This window comes from Malaclemys terrapin, chromosome 4, assembly GCF_027887155.1.
Source record: "Malaclemys terrapin pileata isolate rMalTer1 chromosome 4, rMalTer1.hap1, whole genome shotgun sequence".
Classification (NCBI taxonomy): Eukaryota; Metazoa; Chordata; order Testudines; family Emydidae; genus Malaclemys; species Malaclemys terrapin.
In genome coordinates, this window is record NC_071508.1 from 8,541,586 (window position 1) to 8,558,117 (window position 16,532).

Here is a 16,532-nt window from a genome sequence, read left to right on the forward strand (position 1 = left end):
GGTGCTCCTCCCGTGGGAGTATGGGCACGAGACAGTCCTGGCCCCTAGAATTGTTGGGGTGTAGATCGAACAGCTCCACAAAAGCTGGTGGCTTGGGCTGTGCCAGCAAGGGCAGAGGTAGTGGCAGGCTGGGCTAGGAGCATGACCTGGAGTTAGCTGCTCCATTCTTGCCTAATGTTTCTGCTCTGCTCCTAGCTCTGTTTGTCCCAGGGAATGGGGATGCTGAAAGCAGCTGCAGCACGGCCCATTGCCAGTTCTGAGTGCTCTGCTCAGCACTTTCTGCTGTCCCTGGAGCACTCAGGCTGGAGTGGGGATCTGAGCTCTTGGACTCTCCTGCAGCCAGAGCAACAGGAAGGTACGCTATGGTCCCCCTCGCCTAGACGGAGCTCTTCATGCTCTGCTGTGGTGTGCGGTGCTGACAGTGCTCGGAGCTGTGTGCGCCCCTGGGGCGAGTACGGCGCCTGTTCCTGAGGAGTTGAGACTGAAGCAAGGATTTTGGCTGCCCTGTTTCCCACTTGCTCGTGGAAACTGGGCTCCTGGTACCCTCCACTCTCCTGTGAGGTTAGTGCTTGTTGCCATGTGTGCCACTTTCGTGTGCAGCTGATTCTAGGGATGCTGCAGATGCCTGGAGGAGGCTGCCTGATTCTCCTGCAGTGAGCAGCCCAGGAGCTGCCCAGTACCGTGCAGTGGGGAGGAGACTCCAGTAGACACTTGGGAGCCCTGCCTCCCTCCTGGCTGATAGCCCAGGCTGTTCTGCTGCCTGCCAGTCCTGTCCATCACAGGCAGCTGAGACCTGAGGGGCAGCTGAGCCCCTTTCCAGTGAGTACTGCCACGTGGCCCTTAACAGTCGCCCTGTTGGTGGGAGAGGGGAGGGCAGCGTCCTCCCTGTCAGACTTGCCACCGGTGCCACCTTCCACAGCCGTGTGGGCCTGTGCCTTCTCCTGCCACACTCCCGCGGTGCAGCCCCAGTCTGGGGGGGGGAGAGAGACCCTGGCTCCAGCAAGCTCAGGAGGCTCTGCCTGTTGGGAGATTGCAGTGAACCTGACCCTGGGGGCACAGGGATCTGGGTGAGGCCCAGGAGTAGGGGGGAGTGAAACAGAGGCCAAAAGGTCTGGTTTCTCCAGTCAATGCAAACTCTGCTAATGGGGCAAAAGACAATAAAGGCCCCAGCAGGGAGTGGCCCCGGCATCCCCTTTTTGTCTGCTGTGGAATATGCATTTCCTGACTGGTGTCGGTTCTGCATCAAGGAACTACCTCAGGTTACCCTGATCTTTGATCTTATCCCTCCATTCAGCCTGCAGGGCCTCTGCTGAGCCCGCCTGCACCTTGGTGTGAAACTGCAGGGCCCTCAGGCAAACAGCCACCAGACTTGGCTGAAATCCTGCTTCAGAGCTGGGTGGTTTGCTGCCCTTCTAGTGTTGCTGACCCTGGACATTCAGGAATCATGAGTCAGGCCCTGCAGCGATCATGAAATTTTAAAAAATAACTAATGTTGGGCTCTGTTTGTTTGCCTTCTGGTGTTTGAGCCTTTTGAGATCTTCCCTCTGCATCCACAACAGCTAGAGACTTAAAAAACAAACCCCGAGATTGAGACGTGCAGAACTGGGCCTTTTGGAAAAACACCAAGTATAAAATCTGGTGAGTTGGCAACACTGCACTTCCTGCCTAATGCCGAATGGCTCAGAACCCAGCGAAAGGGGAGGCATTTTTTCCTTAGCTCATTCGTTCTGGTTAAAATAGTGTCGAACATCATTTATGCTCACACTGGTGGTGATCCAGCCTATGTGCTCTGTGCCTGCCTTTGGGGTCTCAGTGGGTATGTCTACATGGCAGCGAGCATCCCAGCCCGGGTCAGCTACTGGCTGTCAGACCTACCCTGTGGCGCTCTGGAGCTCAGCTCTGCTGCTGGCCTGGTGGCAGCTTCCAGTTCCTAACAGAGGTGGTTTCTGCTGAGCTGAATGACAGAACACAGCATTCCTGGAGTGTTGTTTATTATCTGATACTGCCCAGACTTTTCCACTTCCAGAACGGGGCAGAGTTTTGCTCAGAAAAGCATAGGATTTGCATCTGAGCAGAGTAAAAGTGGCTACGAATTCTGAGATGTATCCTTGTTTGTTCCTTCGCAGTGAGTAATAAATATCTTTACTAACCACCTCTCTCCAATATTTGCTTGGCTGCTTTCCCAGAATGCAAGAGACTTGAAGGCCTCCCCCCACCCTTGGGTCATTGTGGCAGGAAGACTTGTCACCTCTTGAGCAGTTCACAATTGAGAAGCATTTTGAAACTGGATTGGCTTGGAAAGCTGACAGTCACGAGGAATTAATCTGTGTGGGTCCTGGTGTCTGCTTTGCAGCCTTGTAATAGGAGATGCCGCATACATGTTAGTGCCTTTGTTTTGCTAATTGCTTGAGATTTTGTGACTGCAGTATGAGGGTTAGCACAGGGCCAGCAGCACCTGCGTTGGGTGGGCTCAACAATGAAGAGTATTTTGTTCCTGAATAATGTTGGCAGCGTTCTCTTTTGGAACATATGGTTTCAGGAAATTGAATCCTGTTGGGATTCTTTGGATGGAAAATGCTTAGAATGCTCTCTGGCTCTCAGTACTGGAAAAAAGATAGCATTCCCTGCCATGTAGTGTTAAAACGCCTCGTGCTTCAACTTTCGGCCAAGATTTGGAAACTTTCTCTAGACGTTGAATCTGAGAACTGCATCTTGAGAGGGTATCCTTTTTTCAAGAAATGGGCAATGCTGTTGGCAAATCTTCCTAGGTATAGAAAGATTTTAAATGTTTCTAGATGAGAACATTTTCAAATAAAATTATATTGATTTAGAATCTCTGCTTAGTGCCTTCAGACGCAAGGCACTGCAAGTATTATCACCGTTAATGGGGTGGGGTGGGGGTGGCTGTTTGGCTACTTTTGGGAACACAGGAAAACTGGAGATTATTGAGCCTTCTGGATGCAGTTTGGAGAGAGCCATGTTGAGGTGCAGCAATCATTTAATCTTTTTTTAAAGTGTAAATTTAACTAAAATAGCTTGTAGTTGAATGCTCCCTGCATGAAGTGCTCCCTGCTCAGAGGCACAGTTAGGAATGTGCAGAGAATGAGCAACGGAATGAGGGGTGAAGAACTTTCTCATGTGTAGGAAGCCCAGGTTTTGTTAGAAGCACTAGAGAATGTACAATAGGGAAGAGGCCTGGAATAGCAAAGACTCATCCTTCCAAGTCTAACTACTTTGGTCCTGCAGGAGTCCCTGAGTAACTTGCCGGTGTCTCTGTGTGAAAGGGTCTGGAAGTACTTAGTTGGTTTTTAGGATTAGAAATTTGCTGATCGGATTTACAACCCCTTGCAAGCTGGAAAACTTGAGAGATCAGAGTTTCTGCAGAGAAACCTCACAAGATGCTGTCAGATGCGACGCAGTTAAAAGACGCAGGCGATTTCAGTTTGTCCCTAGTCCCTCGAGTTGTGCTGTAAAGGTCCCTTGGGTCAGGTTTTGCAGAGATTGTGTTAGCAGTTTGATTGGATCTCACAGAAATAGGCAACTTTCTTTCACTTAGAGGTCAGACCATCCCAACCTGCTTCGGAGCAACTTCTGTGGCTCCTCCTGAGGGCAAAGTCTATATAGTTTCCTGGGCTCATGTGCTTCACTCTCTGGAGCAGCTTTCATCAAATCCCTCTTCTTTGAGAGCAGCCGCCTGTCTCGCAAGCCCATGCAGGTTAAATGCTGCATTCCATTCTTCCAAACAGGGGGGTGTATTTGACAAATACCCGTTCAGTGCTGCGCCTGGCTGACTAGACCCAAAGGAGAGGTGATGTTGGCTAGTTCCTTTAGCTCACCTTCCATCAGGTTGTTTCAGAGGTGGAATAGAAATTAATTGTTGTTAATTGTATCTGGCTCTAATTGTAATTGCTCAAGGACCAGTGAGACACCTTAGAGACTTTGGGTTCCAGGATTGCAGTCAAAGCTGTGCAGCTTCTTTTAGGAGAAGTTTGAGGTACCTGTTGGTGCTTTTCTCTCAGTAGAGAGGTGGCTGTGAACTGGATGCCTTGTGTTGAGAGTTAGACCCTTCCTCAGTTGAAGAGGGAGAAGACATTTGCTGTTTGCTTTATACCTTGAGCCCAGGAGCACCTATAAACCAAGACAGTTCTGAGCATAGTCTGCCTGAGCGGGCACACTCTGTTGGTACACCCTCGGATGAATGTTGTGCGGGTATTGTTCAGCTGGCAATGAGGAGACAGGAGTAGAGAACTTCATTTGAGCAGATGTGCCATGCAGTGGGTAGCCAGCACTGCAGAGCGGTGAAAGCTTGCTGGTGAGTTCTGCTTAATCAAATACCTCTCCCAAGGGCTTCTTCCTCAGCTCTCCTGCAAATGCCATGTAAAGCGTGTGGTCGGGAAAGGCCTGGGCATGCAGGCGTTGCCTGGTAAGTGTACCAGTTTTGCCAACTCCAAGCATTTGAAAAATCGTGAGTAGGGCCTCAAAAAATCTTGAGGGTGATTTTAAAATCACGAGACTGAAAAAATCAGAGTTGGGTCAGGTGTTTGAGCCATCAGAGGTCATGTTATCAAGCTTTTCTCTACAACCAGGAGGGCTAGGAACTTAGGGGCTGGGATTGTCACGTAATCACCTGAGTACCAAATAGTCTTTTTAAAAATCCCCAAATAGATTAGTGAGATTCATGATAAATGGCCAGAGCTGTGCACCTCTCGTGATAGTTCTTGGTTAGACGCTCTTTCCTCGGGATTTGAGCTACCCTGAGTCCTCCTTGTTGCTGACCTGGTGGCCCATGTGGCTTTGCCTTTTGCCTGTGTGGCCTCATTCCCCTTCCCTGGAGCACTCTCTCCTCTTTGCTGTTGTAAATCGTTAGGGGATGGTCGGTTGTGCTGAAATCCTTGGGAGCCGAACAGAAATTTTGCTGCTGTAAACTGTGGATGGATTTTTGCTGTGTCCTTTGTCCTTACTGGGTTCTTGGAGTTCCCTGACTCAAGCCGGATGGTGAGGGCAGGTTTGTGCCCAGAGGAGGAGACCCATGAAGCAGTTTGATTTGTTAGCTGTGTCCTTGGCAGGAAGGAAATGGGTTTGTGATGCTGAAAGAACTGGGCCTGCTGGTTCTGCTACGTGATAAGCACACTCTGTGTTGGGTCTCGTCCCTTACATTCGCTCACAGGCTTTAGCAGCTGTAAAAGGGGAGAATCCGAGAACCCACTAGAAAACCCTTTTTCTTAACAAAGGCACAGACGCTCACCCCCACGCCTGTTTCCCCTCTGCCTCTCATCACTTGGGTGGGCTGTTCAAACCTTGGTGAGCAACTCAAGCCTTATCAGGCTGGTTCTGAGGTGGGGCTGGGTACCAGGGTTGTGTGCTCACGCACAACTGTATGGTTAGTGCCTGGATTCTGATGGCAGCTGGAGAATGCCTTGTGCAGGCCAAACTATGGGCCTTGGTACCCACTGCTGTGGGGTGTCCAGTGCTTTCAGGCGTTGTGGTGCTGTCTCAGCTTGATGGCTTGCGTCGCAGCCTTCCTGGTGTTTCATGAGAACTTGCCTGTGAATTCCTTCAGCTTGACATAAATGCTGCAGTATTTTGAATGCAAAAGCTAACTGGCTGGGGAATGGATCCTAGTGGGACTGTACAGTGAGACCTGGCTGGGCTAGTCGTCTGCCGCTGAGTTACTGAGCCCTGGGTAACTGTGCATCTAGGTGTGCTAGGGAGGGCCTGAGGTGGTTTCCAGCATAACTGTGGGGACGCAGGCTCCTTCACTGAGCCCCAGAGCGTTAGATACCTGTGATCTGTGCCTCCCGCCTTTCTATAGCTTCCCCAGCCAATGAGATGTGGAGGGGCAGATGTAACTGCTCACACTTCCTGACAGCAGACATGACGCTCTTGGGAAGAGAGGGCCTGATGTAGATGCTGGGGACAGACCCAGGCTGGCCTGTTGTGTAGTGTGATGTGTACTGCAGTTTGTGGCCCTTTGCCCCGCAGACCAGGCTTCTCCAGGCCACGCTGCTCCCTCCTTGTGGGGCACCGAATGGCTGGCAGGAAGTGAAAACTGACACTGCTCCAGGGGAATAACTGAGCCCTCCAGTACCCTGCTGCCAGGCCCCTTGTGGAGCTGTTACTAGGGGCGTGTGGGCAGAGGGATGCAGAGCGTTAGCCCGCGGAGCACTCTGCCCTGTGAATGACCCATTGTTCCCTGCGCCAGAGTGGCTCTCGGGCCTGTGTTTTGGGACCTCTGATAACCGGAGTGATTTCAGCTGCTCCCCTCTCCAGCCCTGCCTGTGAATTGTGCTGCATGGCAGGCGCCCCCGCCCTGCACTCCACCCTCCCTGCACAGCAGGTATCAAACCCCGATGGAGCAGAATCTCTTCCTCGGGATCTGGGGATGGCTGCGCTGGGTTCTGGCTCCTGTGGGCTCATGTGTGGCTGAGAGCATCGCTTTCCCTAATCAGCCACTGGATAGGGTGCTGGATTCTCATTCTCCAGCCTCCATCCCCAGCAGCCCTACATTTGGCTGGGTTCATTACAGTCTACTCCCTACATTTGGCTGGGTTCATGGTGTGGTGTCCAGGGGCAGGAGCAGGGAGTAAGGGGCTGTTTTGGCAAAGTTTTTTCCCCAGCCCCAGTGTCTTACCGCTATGGCCTTCCCTGTCTTCTGACCCTAGGCCCTGGATGTCCGCTCCCGGTGGCCTCAGGGTTGGCTTTCTGTGCCTGGGAAGCGAGGGCTGTTATCGCGGTGTGGCAGCCATGGCCACTGAGGGGAGGGGGCACTTTCCTGCCCGCTAATCGAGCTGCGCAGATGGGTTGAGGAAGGATGGCTCCTGGCTCAGGATGTTTGGAGGCAAAGCTTATTTATAGCTGCTGCGTGGGGTTGCGGCTGAGAGGAGGCTCCCGCGTGGTGCGGGAGGGGAGGGCTCCTGCCAGGGCTCTGGCTGCAAGTGGCCAGGCCAGGGAAGGGCTGCTGGCTGGGGCAGCTGGGCCGCATGGTACCATGGTGTCAGTGCCGGGGGGATGGCCCTGATATAGGGCTGTGTGTGTTTGGGGCTTACGTAGGTACAGTGGTGAGCGATGGTTGTGCCTGGAAAGCCTTAGTTTGCACTGCAGTACGCAGGGCTCTCGTCCAGCCCTTGACGCCTTGGGCAGGGGGCAGGTGATGAGGTTTCCGTTATTTGCTACTCCCCTGCCTCCACCTCCTTTTGCATCTCGCTGTCACCCTGCGGCTGCAGGAGGAGCTGCTTGTCGAGTCTTCGCTCCTGGCCTGCTGATGCCAGGGAGGGGAGAGCGCCTGTGCTGCAGTAGGGCTGCCATGCTGTACAACGAGCACAGCCCAGATGGGCAGAGGGGTCTGCTGGCAGGGACTGGGGAAATGCTTGTTCCACTCGCTTGGCTGAGTGTACTCCGAATGGCAGGGTCTGTGTAAGAGCTGTCTGCTGCATGGTCTCCCACTCCTGTTGGGAGTTGGGTGCTGTGACTTTCCTAGGTTCAGCCCCAGCATCTGAGCACTGAGATTTCTGTGTGTGGAGCATTGAGGCTGGAGCAGGCTGCTCGGTGGGGTTAGCACAGACCCCCAGCACAGTGGGGTTACCCAGTGCTGGTCATGTTAACGATGCATTGCAAGCGGGTGGCTGCCGCCTTGCTCGGGATTGGGAGTTGGCTTGGTCATGTGTTTGCTGAAGCCGCATGCTGTTTTCTCCCCATCAGGAGAGTGCTGGAGAAGGCGACAGCCAGTACTGTCATCCCTGGAGATGGGCAGCATCAGCCTCTGCTAGGTGCAGCTGCCCCTCAGCCGGAAGAAGGGAGCTCCACTTGGGTGCTGGCTGTGTGTGAGTGCAGCAGGGAGCGGCTGGGACATCAGGATCTCTGCAGAGAGGTAAGTTCCACTATGCAGCTGTGCTCTCGCTGCAGCTTCAGTCCCTGCCTGGGAAACGGTGTGCTGTCATGGCTAAAAAGGATCCGTTTTTGCTAGTTCTAACAGTGAGTTGCCTTGGCCAGTGCATGGACACCCCTTTCTTTACCATGCAGCAGACACAGCCTGTTCCTCCTGCAAAGGGAGGGTCAGCAGCCTCTGCGTGGCGCAAAACCCAGGCCTTCTCCCTTCAGTGCATTTCTGCAAATCCCAGGCGCCAGTGACTTGTGGCAACTAGCTTTGCTAGTAGTTTGAGTGGTGTGGTGATGTAGGATGCCCTCCTGAGAGCTGATCTGCCCAATGCACACCGTGTAAACCTGGCTCTTGGCTGAACGCGCTGGGGCACAGAGCCTGTTCCTCGCGAGGGCAGCAGGCGGCTTGCAGGGGTAGAGAGATAACGGGGCAGGCAGGTTTATGATCTGCTTCTCGCTGACTTAATGTCCTTCCTGTCTGCAGTTCTGCCAGTTTTTACAGGCGCTGAGTCCGTGAGAACCAGGTGGGTTTCATAGCGACTTGGAAAGTCACTGCACATAGTGCTGATGAGATCAGCACCAGCAGCTTCCAGTGCTGCTTAGCATCGCTCTCCGCCACTGAGTCCCGTGGGCTGTGACCTGAGCACAAGCCTGAGTCAGGATCTCTGACACTTGCACTTGCTGTGGCCTTGTTCAGGTCTCTCCACTTCTGAGTCAAGCTTCCCATTTATGCATCAGGGACAGAGGTGCTGCTGAGGGGTGTTTGGCCTCGTCACTCTGTGGAGAGCTAAGCGCTGGGGGCTCAGCAGGTACCTCGATCAGTGTGGCAGTGCTGCACACATAGCCCCCAGGAACCAGCCTGCCCTTGCACTGGATTAGCACAGAGTTAGGTTTTCATATTCAAATAGTTCAGGGGCTCACGTCCCACGGGGCTAGGCAGAGGGTAAGTACCTGGGCAGGAGACAGACAGCAGGTGAAGCTGATCCTAGAGACGCCTCTCTAAGTTGTGCTCTGATATTTCTGGCTCATAGGAGAAGGGATGGGTGAGGATTTGGGCCAAACCCCTCTCTGCAGGATAAAAGGCAGATGTGGGCACAAGGCTGATGCGATCTTCACAGGCACTGAAGCTGCAGCCGTTCTGCCCAGACCTGAGTGCTGGGTATGTATAGCCCAGCCTGGCTTGCAGCCCTTCCCCTGCACGACAGCCCATCTGCTTTTCCTGCTGTCAGACGGTGGCCAGAACCACCCAGGCCAACTTCACTTATGTCTGTGATCAGGATTTCTGTCCTGAACAACATCACCCAGCTAGAGCCTGGAGGTGATGGTCTCTGAATGGCCTATGCTCTGGGTCCCTGAGCAGATACACTGTGCTAAGGGGTTGTTGGACAGAGCAAGGTGTGACTGACCTGCACAGCACTGCATCCGGAGCGGCTGCTTCTTCTCACTCCCACAAAAGACACTGTGAGCCACTTTGCTACTTCCCTGAGACCTAGAGTCTCCCCGGTGGCCGATCTAGGTCAGGTGTGGGTAGGTGGAACGTCGAACAGGTTCCTTCCCGGCTGTGGGGCAGGCGGGGCACATCCAGAGGGAGGGTTAGTGTTGCCAATCCCTGAGCTGGTCTGCAGTCGACGCAATGAGCCTTTTAGCTTTCCTGTGTCAAACAGTAGCAGCCTCCGATCGGGGATGTCGCTGGCTCACTGCAGACTGGAGTTGGAAGGCCCCTTGCACTATACCTGCGCTGAGCTCTGTCTTAGCACCTCCCCTCACCACTGTGGCTCCCCCGGCGGGAGCTCCAGCACACACAAGATGCTGTTGGCACCTTGGCTGCTGTATTGCGCAGACCTGCTCCAAGCAGGGTTAGACGACGGGGTCGTGAAAATGCTGCACCGGGTCCAATCTGGAGCTCCTGCCGGTGTTGTTTTCAGGAGTGCTGCACCTGTGCTAGCAACCATGGGCAATGCCCAGAGAGAGCTCAGAGAACCACAAATCACCAGCCTTTTTCCCAAGTAGTGGGAGCAGCCAGTCCGTCTCCTCCTCCTCCCTTGCCGTGCCCGATGTTGGTGGGGAAAATCAGGGAGCCTGGCACTTCCTACAGCAGGTGTTTAAATCTCTGTAGTTTTTGGGGGAAGGCATTTTCAGGAGTGGGTTGAGGTGTGGGGAGACTAGTCTTGAGCACTTGGTGAGGAGGGTCAGCCCTAGGAGAACAATTAGGACTGTGCCCTCATGTTTGCCGCTGAATGCTTTTCTGTTGGGATGAGTTGGTACTTTCTGCCTCGGAGCTGGACTGATGGATGTGTTCGTTCTCTCTCTCTCTCTTCCCTCCCCCCCCCCCCCCCCGTCCCGCCTAGGGCTGAATTAGGACTTGTTGCCCGCAGGGCTGGTGTCCAAAGGGATTGTCTGTGTTCTGCTCCCTGACTGGAGCCTAGCAGGTGCGCCGGGACTCTGCACTCTCTCACTGTGTGTGTGGCACAGGAGGGACTAGGCGGTGCCTGCGATGGGGCGTTTGTGAGGATTCAGGCTCCTGCCATGCACCCAACAGGGACCCCGGATGGTGGCTTTTCTCGGTGTGCTGTGCAGACGCTTTCCCGCAGCCACTGCCGGAACATCAAACAGAAGATCTCCCAGTGGGAGGGGAAGACTAGAGGGGGCTGCAGCGAGGACAGACAGCAGCCGAAGGACTTTGGGGTACAGTATGACCATGGCTGTGAGGCTCTGCCGAAGGCCAAGCCACGGGGCTGTGGGAATGACGGAAAGGCAGGGCTAGCAAACTCAAAGAGCTTGGGCCTGGACTTCAGGGAAAAGGGCAGGAACCATTCTCAGAGCGAGGGTGACAGTGAGAGAGATGGTGATTGCAGTACCTCAGAGATCCTCAGGCCCAAAGTGCGCACATGCTGCCCGATTTCCCGGGTTGAGGAGAATGGAGACTGGCAGGGGGGCCTCCTGGACCCAGAGCAGACGCTGCCACCAGGGAACTTCTACACCTCACGACGGCTGTGGAAGAACATAGAAGCTGTTCCTCCTGACAAGGTCCTAGCGATGGCATTGGAGCTGAAAAGGAAAAGAGAGAGCTGTGGCTCGACAGAGCGAGAACTACATGCTGGGGGAGTGGAGCCCCTCAATGTGATGGAGAGAAGCTTCAAAAACATTTATTCGGAGGCCGAGGGACAGGAGACGAGGCCTGCTGCCATCCCTCCCGCAAAGCCCCGCAGGACTTTCCGCTATCTGTCAGAAAGGGACCAAACCAGCTGTGGTAGAGAAAAGCTACTGGAAGGCCAGTGTAAGGATTCCCCAGTAGGCTCCTCCCACGAGCCCGAGCAGAGAGAGGCAAACAGGAAAATCAGAGGGAGATCCCAGAGGTAAGTGGCTTAATTCTTATTTGCTCTTGTATACAAAGTCAACCTGTGGAACTCCTTGACTATAACAGGGTTTAAAAGAGAACTAGATAAATTCATGGAGATTAAGTCCATTAATGGCTATTAGCCAGGATGAGTAAGGAATGGTGTCCCTAGCCTCTGTTTGACAGAGGGTGGTGATGGACGGCAGGAGAGAGATCACTTGATCATTACCTGTTAAGTTCACTCCCTCTGGGGCACCTGGCATTGGCCGCTGTCGGTAGACAGGATACTGGGCTGGATGGACCTTTGGTCTGACCCAGTATGGCGGTTCTTATGTTCTTATGCACGGAGCACCTGCCTCCTCAGCCTCTGAGCAAGTCCTTGGCCCAAACCAGGTCACTGAGTGAGGCCTCACATGAATTGCACTTTCAGGCGAGACCTTAAAATCCACGGTAGTGATGATAGCTCTGCCATTGGCCCTTCTTTAGAAGAGTAAGGAGATGGGTATGTCCTGGCTAAAATACCCCCTCCCCACCCTGTGCAGAACAGTGACTCCTGTGCACAGACTGCCTGGTCCCTAGTACTGCCCCAAACAAACCTCACCCCAGAACCCTGAAAGCCGACTTAGCTGTGGTGTCCAGACCCTTGGCCAAACTGGGGTGCTGCTGCCTGCCCTGCGCTTTGGGATACTTCCCATGGATCATGGGCTAATTGTCTTCTCCAGTGAGGAGCACTGTTGTTACGTGAGTCAGACATGACTCCAGTTGATTGATCTTTTAGTTGCCTGGAGTTTGTGGCCATTAATCTCAGATAACCACCGGGGCAGCAGGCTGGTTCTGATGCGGGTCTGAGAGTTACAGACAAGTAACTCAACATATCATTTGTGTTAGCTCTCTGCTAGTTCTACAGACATAGGAGACACTGAGGTGTAGCCATCTCTGGGTAAGCGGGTAAGCATTGTGTGGAGGGGCAGGGAGCTGGTGCTCTTGAATCCTCCAACGCTTTCCATAGTATTAAATGTGCTGCAAAAACTCTGGGGTTTTTAATGGCCTGTGTCTCCCTTAATGCTTTGATGACTGACCCGGACTGGCTTTGGAACAAAGCCCCATACAATTCATCCTTAGGCTTGGCAAGATTAGATTGATATCAGTAAATGTCAATAAATGTTCATGTCACTAGTAACACACAAGCTCTGGATAGAGTATGGCCATTGATGATAACCGAAATGTACAGAGAAGCAAAGTAGGGAAGTGCTGCTTGAGGACTTGTTAGTTTGATTTCAGGATGTTTGCTTGGTATATTTTGACATCTGATATTGACGGAAGTTATAATGCTTTCTCTTTCTGAATCTCAATGCCTGCTGTCATTAAGTAATTGTCTGCCCCCCCCATAATTTCCCACAACTATGACCATTTAAATTGATACAGTGTAGAAAAAAGCTTAAAATAAATGTTATCTGTCAAAACTATTAAAAATAAAAACTGAGTTCTGCCCACTTGTGCCTGCCCAGGATGCAGATATGCTGTTTGTCAGAGCTAAACCCCCCAAAGGAAGCCAAGTGTGGGAATTAGTCTGCAGAATGACTAGGCATCTTCCAGGAAAGAGAGTGTCCTTTGGGACAGACCCTGTTTACAGTCCATGTGTCCTTAACCAGAACCCCCAATGTCAGTTGCAGCCCCCTGCCCTGCTCCCCAGGTCAGAGTGCTGGGGATTGCACCACCAGGGAGGTAGGAAGGGGGCAGTGCAGGATCCCTTCGTCCAGACAGCAGCACACCGGGTTCCTGCCCTTGGCTGCGCTACCGGGACAGGGCTTCAGCACTGGAGTCTCTGGGCAGGTACCAGCTGGGAGTGCAGTTCTCAGGCCCAGATAGTCCAAAGCCACCCGCCTCATTTATCAGGCCTACAAGCTCTTCAGGGGAAACAAACATGATTGGATTGGCTGGAAACCAGTAAGTCACTGGCCTGGCGTTGGGGGCCTGGCCAGTTTTTAGGCCTATCCGGGGAGGTGGGGCTGGTGAGTTCAGCGGGCAGGGTCTCGCTTGCTCCTAACCTCTGCGATTTATATCCCTCTTGAGAAGAAACCACTAGAAAACGTGCCGGTCTGCTTTCAGGAAATCCTTTGAGTTTGAAGACATCCAGGGCTTCCGCAGTCGGATGGCAGCCACCAGCTCCCAGAAGCTCCATGAGGAGCTGAATAGCAGCTCGGGATCTAGACTCTTCTACACACAGTCAGAGGACAACATCTACGAGGACATTATCTGTACGTGTCTGTGCTCTGACGAGGATGTTAGCAGGGGTGGGGAGGAGCCTGTTCAGGTCTGGAAGTGTTTGGATTTCCCCGTGTCTGATCGCTGGGTGGGATGGAGGCAGGGCTAACCACTAGCAGGCTTTCTTTAGTGGCACCTGGAATAGGACAGAGCGGAGCTGGATTAAGCTTTCCCGTCGATGCCACGCGGTGCTTTATATGAACACTTGTGGAAGGAATTGGCTGCTATCTGGAGGTGCTGATGGCTGTGGTACTGCAGCAGCAGGTAGCTGGGATTCAGTGGGGTCCCTACGCAGGATCCCCACACCCACTGATCCTGGAGTTGGAAGGGCTTTGGGAGCCCCGGGGCCATCTTGCAGCATTGTTGTGGGATAGTCCATCTCCAAACCTACTGCCCTGGCACTCCCAGCAGACAGTATTACAGGCATTAGCACTGCTTGGTTCCATTTCTTGGTGACTACAAGGGGCATTTTAAACCCCCCTCCCCTCCCCTTCTCCCCCCCCCCCCCCATGAGTCTCTTACCCGTTGTTCTCTCCAGATCCTGCTAAGGAGAATCTGTATGAAGATATCAAAGTGTTGCCTTTACCATTGTGGAGGGTCCCGTCAGCCTGGAAGTTACCACCCCCAAAGAATGCCTTCAAGCCTCCCAAGGTGAGAGTGAGTCCCAGGCTGGCTGTTTTCAAGTCCACGGGGCACACCCAGCTTGTCCTGACTCCAGAGGGCCCAGGGCTGGGATCTGAAAAGCATCTGTCTCAGAGAGCTCAGCTACAAAACTGGAATTACTATCTGTGGTCCGGTGGCTGTCAATACCCAGGACTGGACACTCTCACCTGGGTGCGTAAGGGAAATTTAGTGCATGGAAAAATAAAATATTCCTTGGGCCGAAGCGCCTGGCTCTGAGGTGAGGTGGGCAGCTGCAGGGCCTCTAGAAGGAAGGTGAGCTTCCCTCTCTCGTGCCCCTCCTCTCCATGCACCTGGAGTTACACCTTCAACATGTCTTCTGTCACCCCTGGTTTTTATTGTTGAAAATTATGTACATCAGCAATAAACAGCTGTGACTCCAAGGTCACAGGCAGAGGGATCCACAGTGCTTCCTGTTTCCAGCATGAATAACGCGTGTCCTTGCTGAGTCGTTGTCGCACGCTACATCCCACGTTCAGGCCTGGGCAGCTTGAGCTGTTTGTGAATGAATTGCCGGGTCAGCACTGAGTGTGTGGGGCAGGAACAGAGGGGTGGGAGCTGAGACGCTGTGTGAGTTACTGAACTCATTTTCCCTACAAGCTACATATTAATGGTGGGCACTTCCCATCCTCAGAGGACTTTAGACATTAAGAAGGCCTGCGGGGCAGGGCAGATCTGTCCCTTTAACAACTTCACCTTGCCTGTGACAGGCAGCGTTAGATCTCTCCTCCCCATTAGGCCTCTGTGGCACTGTGGGAGTCTCCAGGTTCCTTCCCTGCTGAAATACCCACTAACCTCCAAGCCCTGTGCCCTCTTTGCAGCTGGAGGGGGCTCAGGAGCTGCTGTGATATATGCGTTCGTATGTTAAAGGGGATTGCTTGTGACACCCTCTGGGGCTGCTTCCCAGGAACTGATTGGGGCACCCTGCTGTGAGCCCCTTTGGAACCAGGCAAACAAGATGTTTACCTCCAAAGCTTCCTTTACACCTTGTGTGTCTTGTCCTATCTGTTTCCAGCTCCCTCCCAAGCCTACCTTCCTCCATCGCAAGACTCTGGAGCTGAAAGCTGCCCGTGCATGCCTACATGGGAAGGACACGACCCTGCCCGTTACGCTGACAGAGTGGAAGCTGTTCCGAGCAGGGGAGGCTGCTGGTAGGAAAAGGAAGAACCTTCCCCAGGTGAGACTTGCGCTTTCTGCTCGTGTGTGAATCCCTGCTTCTTGCGTGGCATTTGTGACACTAAAGGCTGGTCTACACTGGGGGGAGGGGAGGGATCGATCTAAGATGCGCAACTTCAGCTACGCTACTTGCGTAGCTGAAGTCGAAGTATCTTAGTTAGACTTACCTGGCCGTCCTCATGGTGGCAAGTTGACCACCGCAGCTCCCCCGTCGACTCCACTTACTCCTCCTGCCAAGGTGGAGTATGGGCATCGATTTGGTGATCGAGGTATTGCGTCTAGATGAGACGCGATAAATCGATCCATCGATTACTACCCACCAATCTGGCGGGTAGTGTAGACGTGGCCTAACACTCCACCTTCTCTAGGACCTTCAAATGCTTTGCAATGGTCCTGGAGCCCCGCAGAACAGGGCTTATATCTGCTCTCCAGGTGGATACAGGGAAGGGATGTGGCTTGCCTAGGATCACGTTAGGCTCTCACAGGTGGTAGAGTGGGGAATAGAACCTATGAGTCCTGACTCCCAGTCTGGTTTGGTAACCGTCCTCCTGATAGCATGAGTCTGCAAACCCCACGATAGCTGCCCTCTGACGTAGATGAATTGGCGCATTGGCATGTCTGTGCAGAGCAGGAGGGGGGTGTGACTTCCTCCCAGCCTTGGGTCCCAGGGAGCACTGTGGGGTTTGACTGGATCATTGCTTTCCAGGATAGGCATGTGCTGAGCGTTTCGTGCATTAGATCTACTATTTACCTGTGGTAGCGCCCACTGTGTGCTGTGCACTTTCCAGGCATGCAGGGAGGACATTCATGGCTCTGAGGAACTTAGTGTAGGACCAACAAGTGTAGTGGTCAGGAACCGGAGAATAACCATGGGGAGTTTTTGTACAAGTGAGCGTGACTCATGTCCATTCCATTAAACTATCTGTTGATTAGCTCTTTCGGCGTAAGCGCTTACTCTGTGTGGTTGGCAAGGCCTGGAGCGACCCTGGCTTTCTTGTGGGGGCTTGTTGCTCAGTTATTTGGACCGTTGGTCTATTTTCCTGATCTAATGTTAATAAAAGAACCTTGGCAGCTGTTCCATGTTAAAAGCTGGTGAACAACTCGTTAGGAATGAGCCTGTTTCATAACATTTGGGTATCGTTCTTCCTGCCGCTCCCTTCTGCATGAGTAAGGGACACACACCTCTGAGGGCAGAGAC

At 53.2% G+C, this 16,532-nt stretch overlaps 1 protein-coding gene across 7 annotated transcripts in view; it reads left to right on the plus strand.

Annotated features, from left to right (window-relative positions):
• Positions 1-16,532, plus strand: part of DENND2C (DENN domain containing 2C) — a 52,507-nt gene that overhangs the window by 15,669 nt on the left and 20,306 nt on the right. For 4 of the 7 annotated variants that reach the window (XM_054028567.1, XM_054028565.1, XM_054028571.1 and 1 more), the window contains exons 2-6: positions 7,699-7,867; positions 10,224-11,231; positions 13,322-13,470; positions 14,016-14,128; positions 15,174-15,335. In XM_054028567.1, the coding sequence (XP_053884542.1) occupies positions 10,402-11,231; positions 13,322-13,470; positions 14,016-14,128; positions 15,174-15,335 (1,254 nt within the window). In that variant the 5' untranslated portion in view covers positions 7,699-7,867; positions 10,224-10,401. Of the gene's footprint in view, positions 1-492; positions 562-1,574; positions 1,639-7,057; positions 7,148-7,698; positions 7,868-10,223; positions 11,232-13,321; positions 13,471-14,015; positions 14,129-15,173; positions 15,336-16,532 lie in introns of those variants that run through there. The other 3 variants (XM_054028569.1, XM_054028570.1, XM_054028568.1) reach the window with 3 other exon arrangements.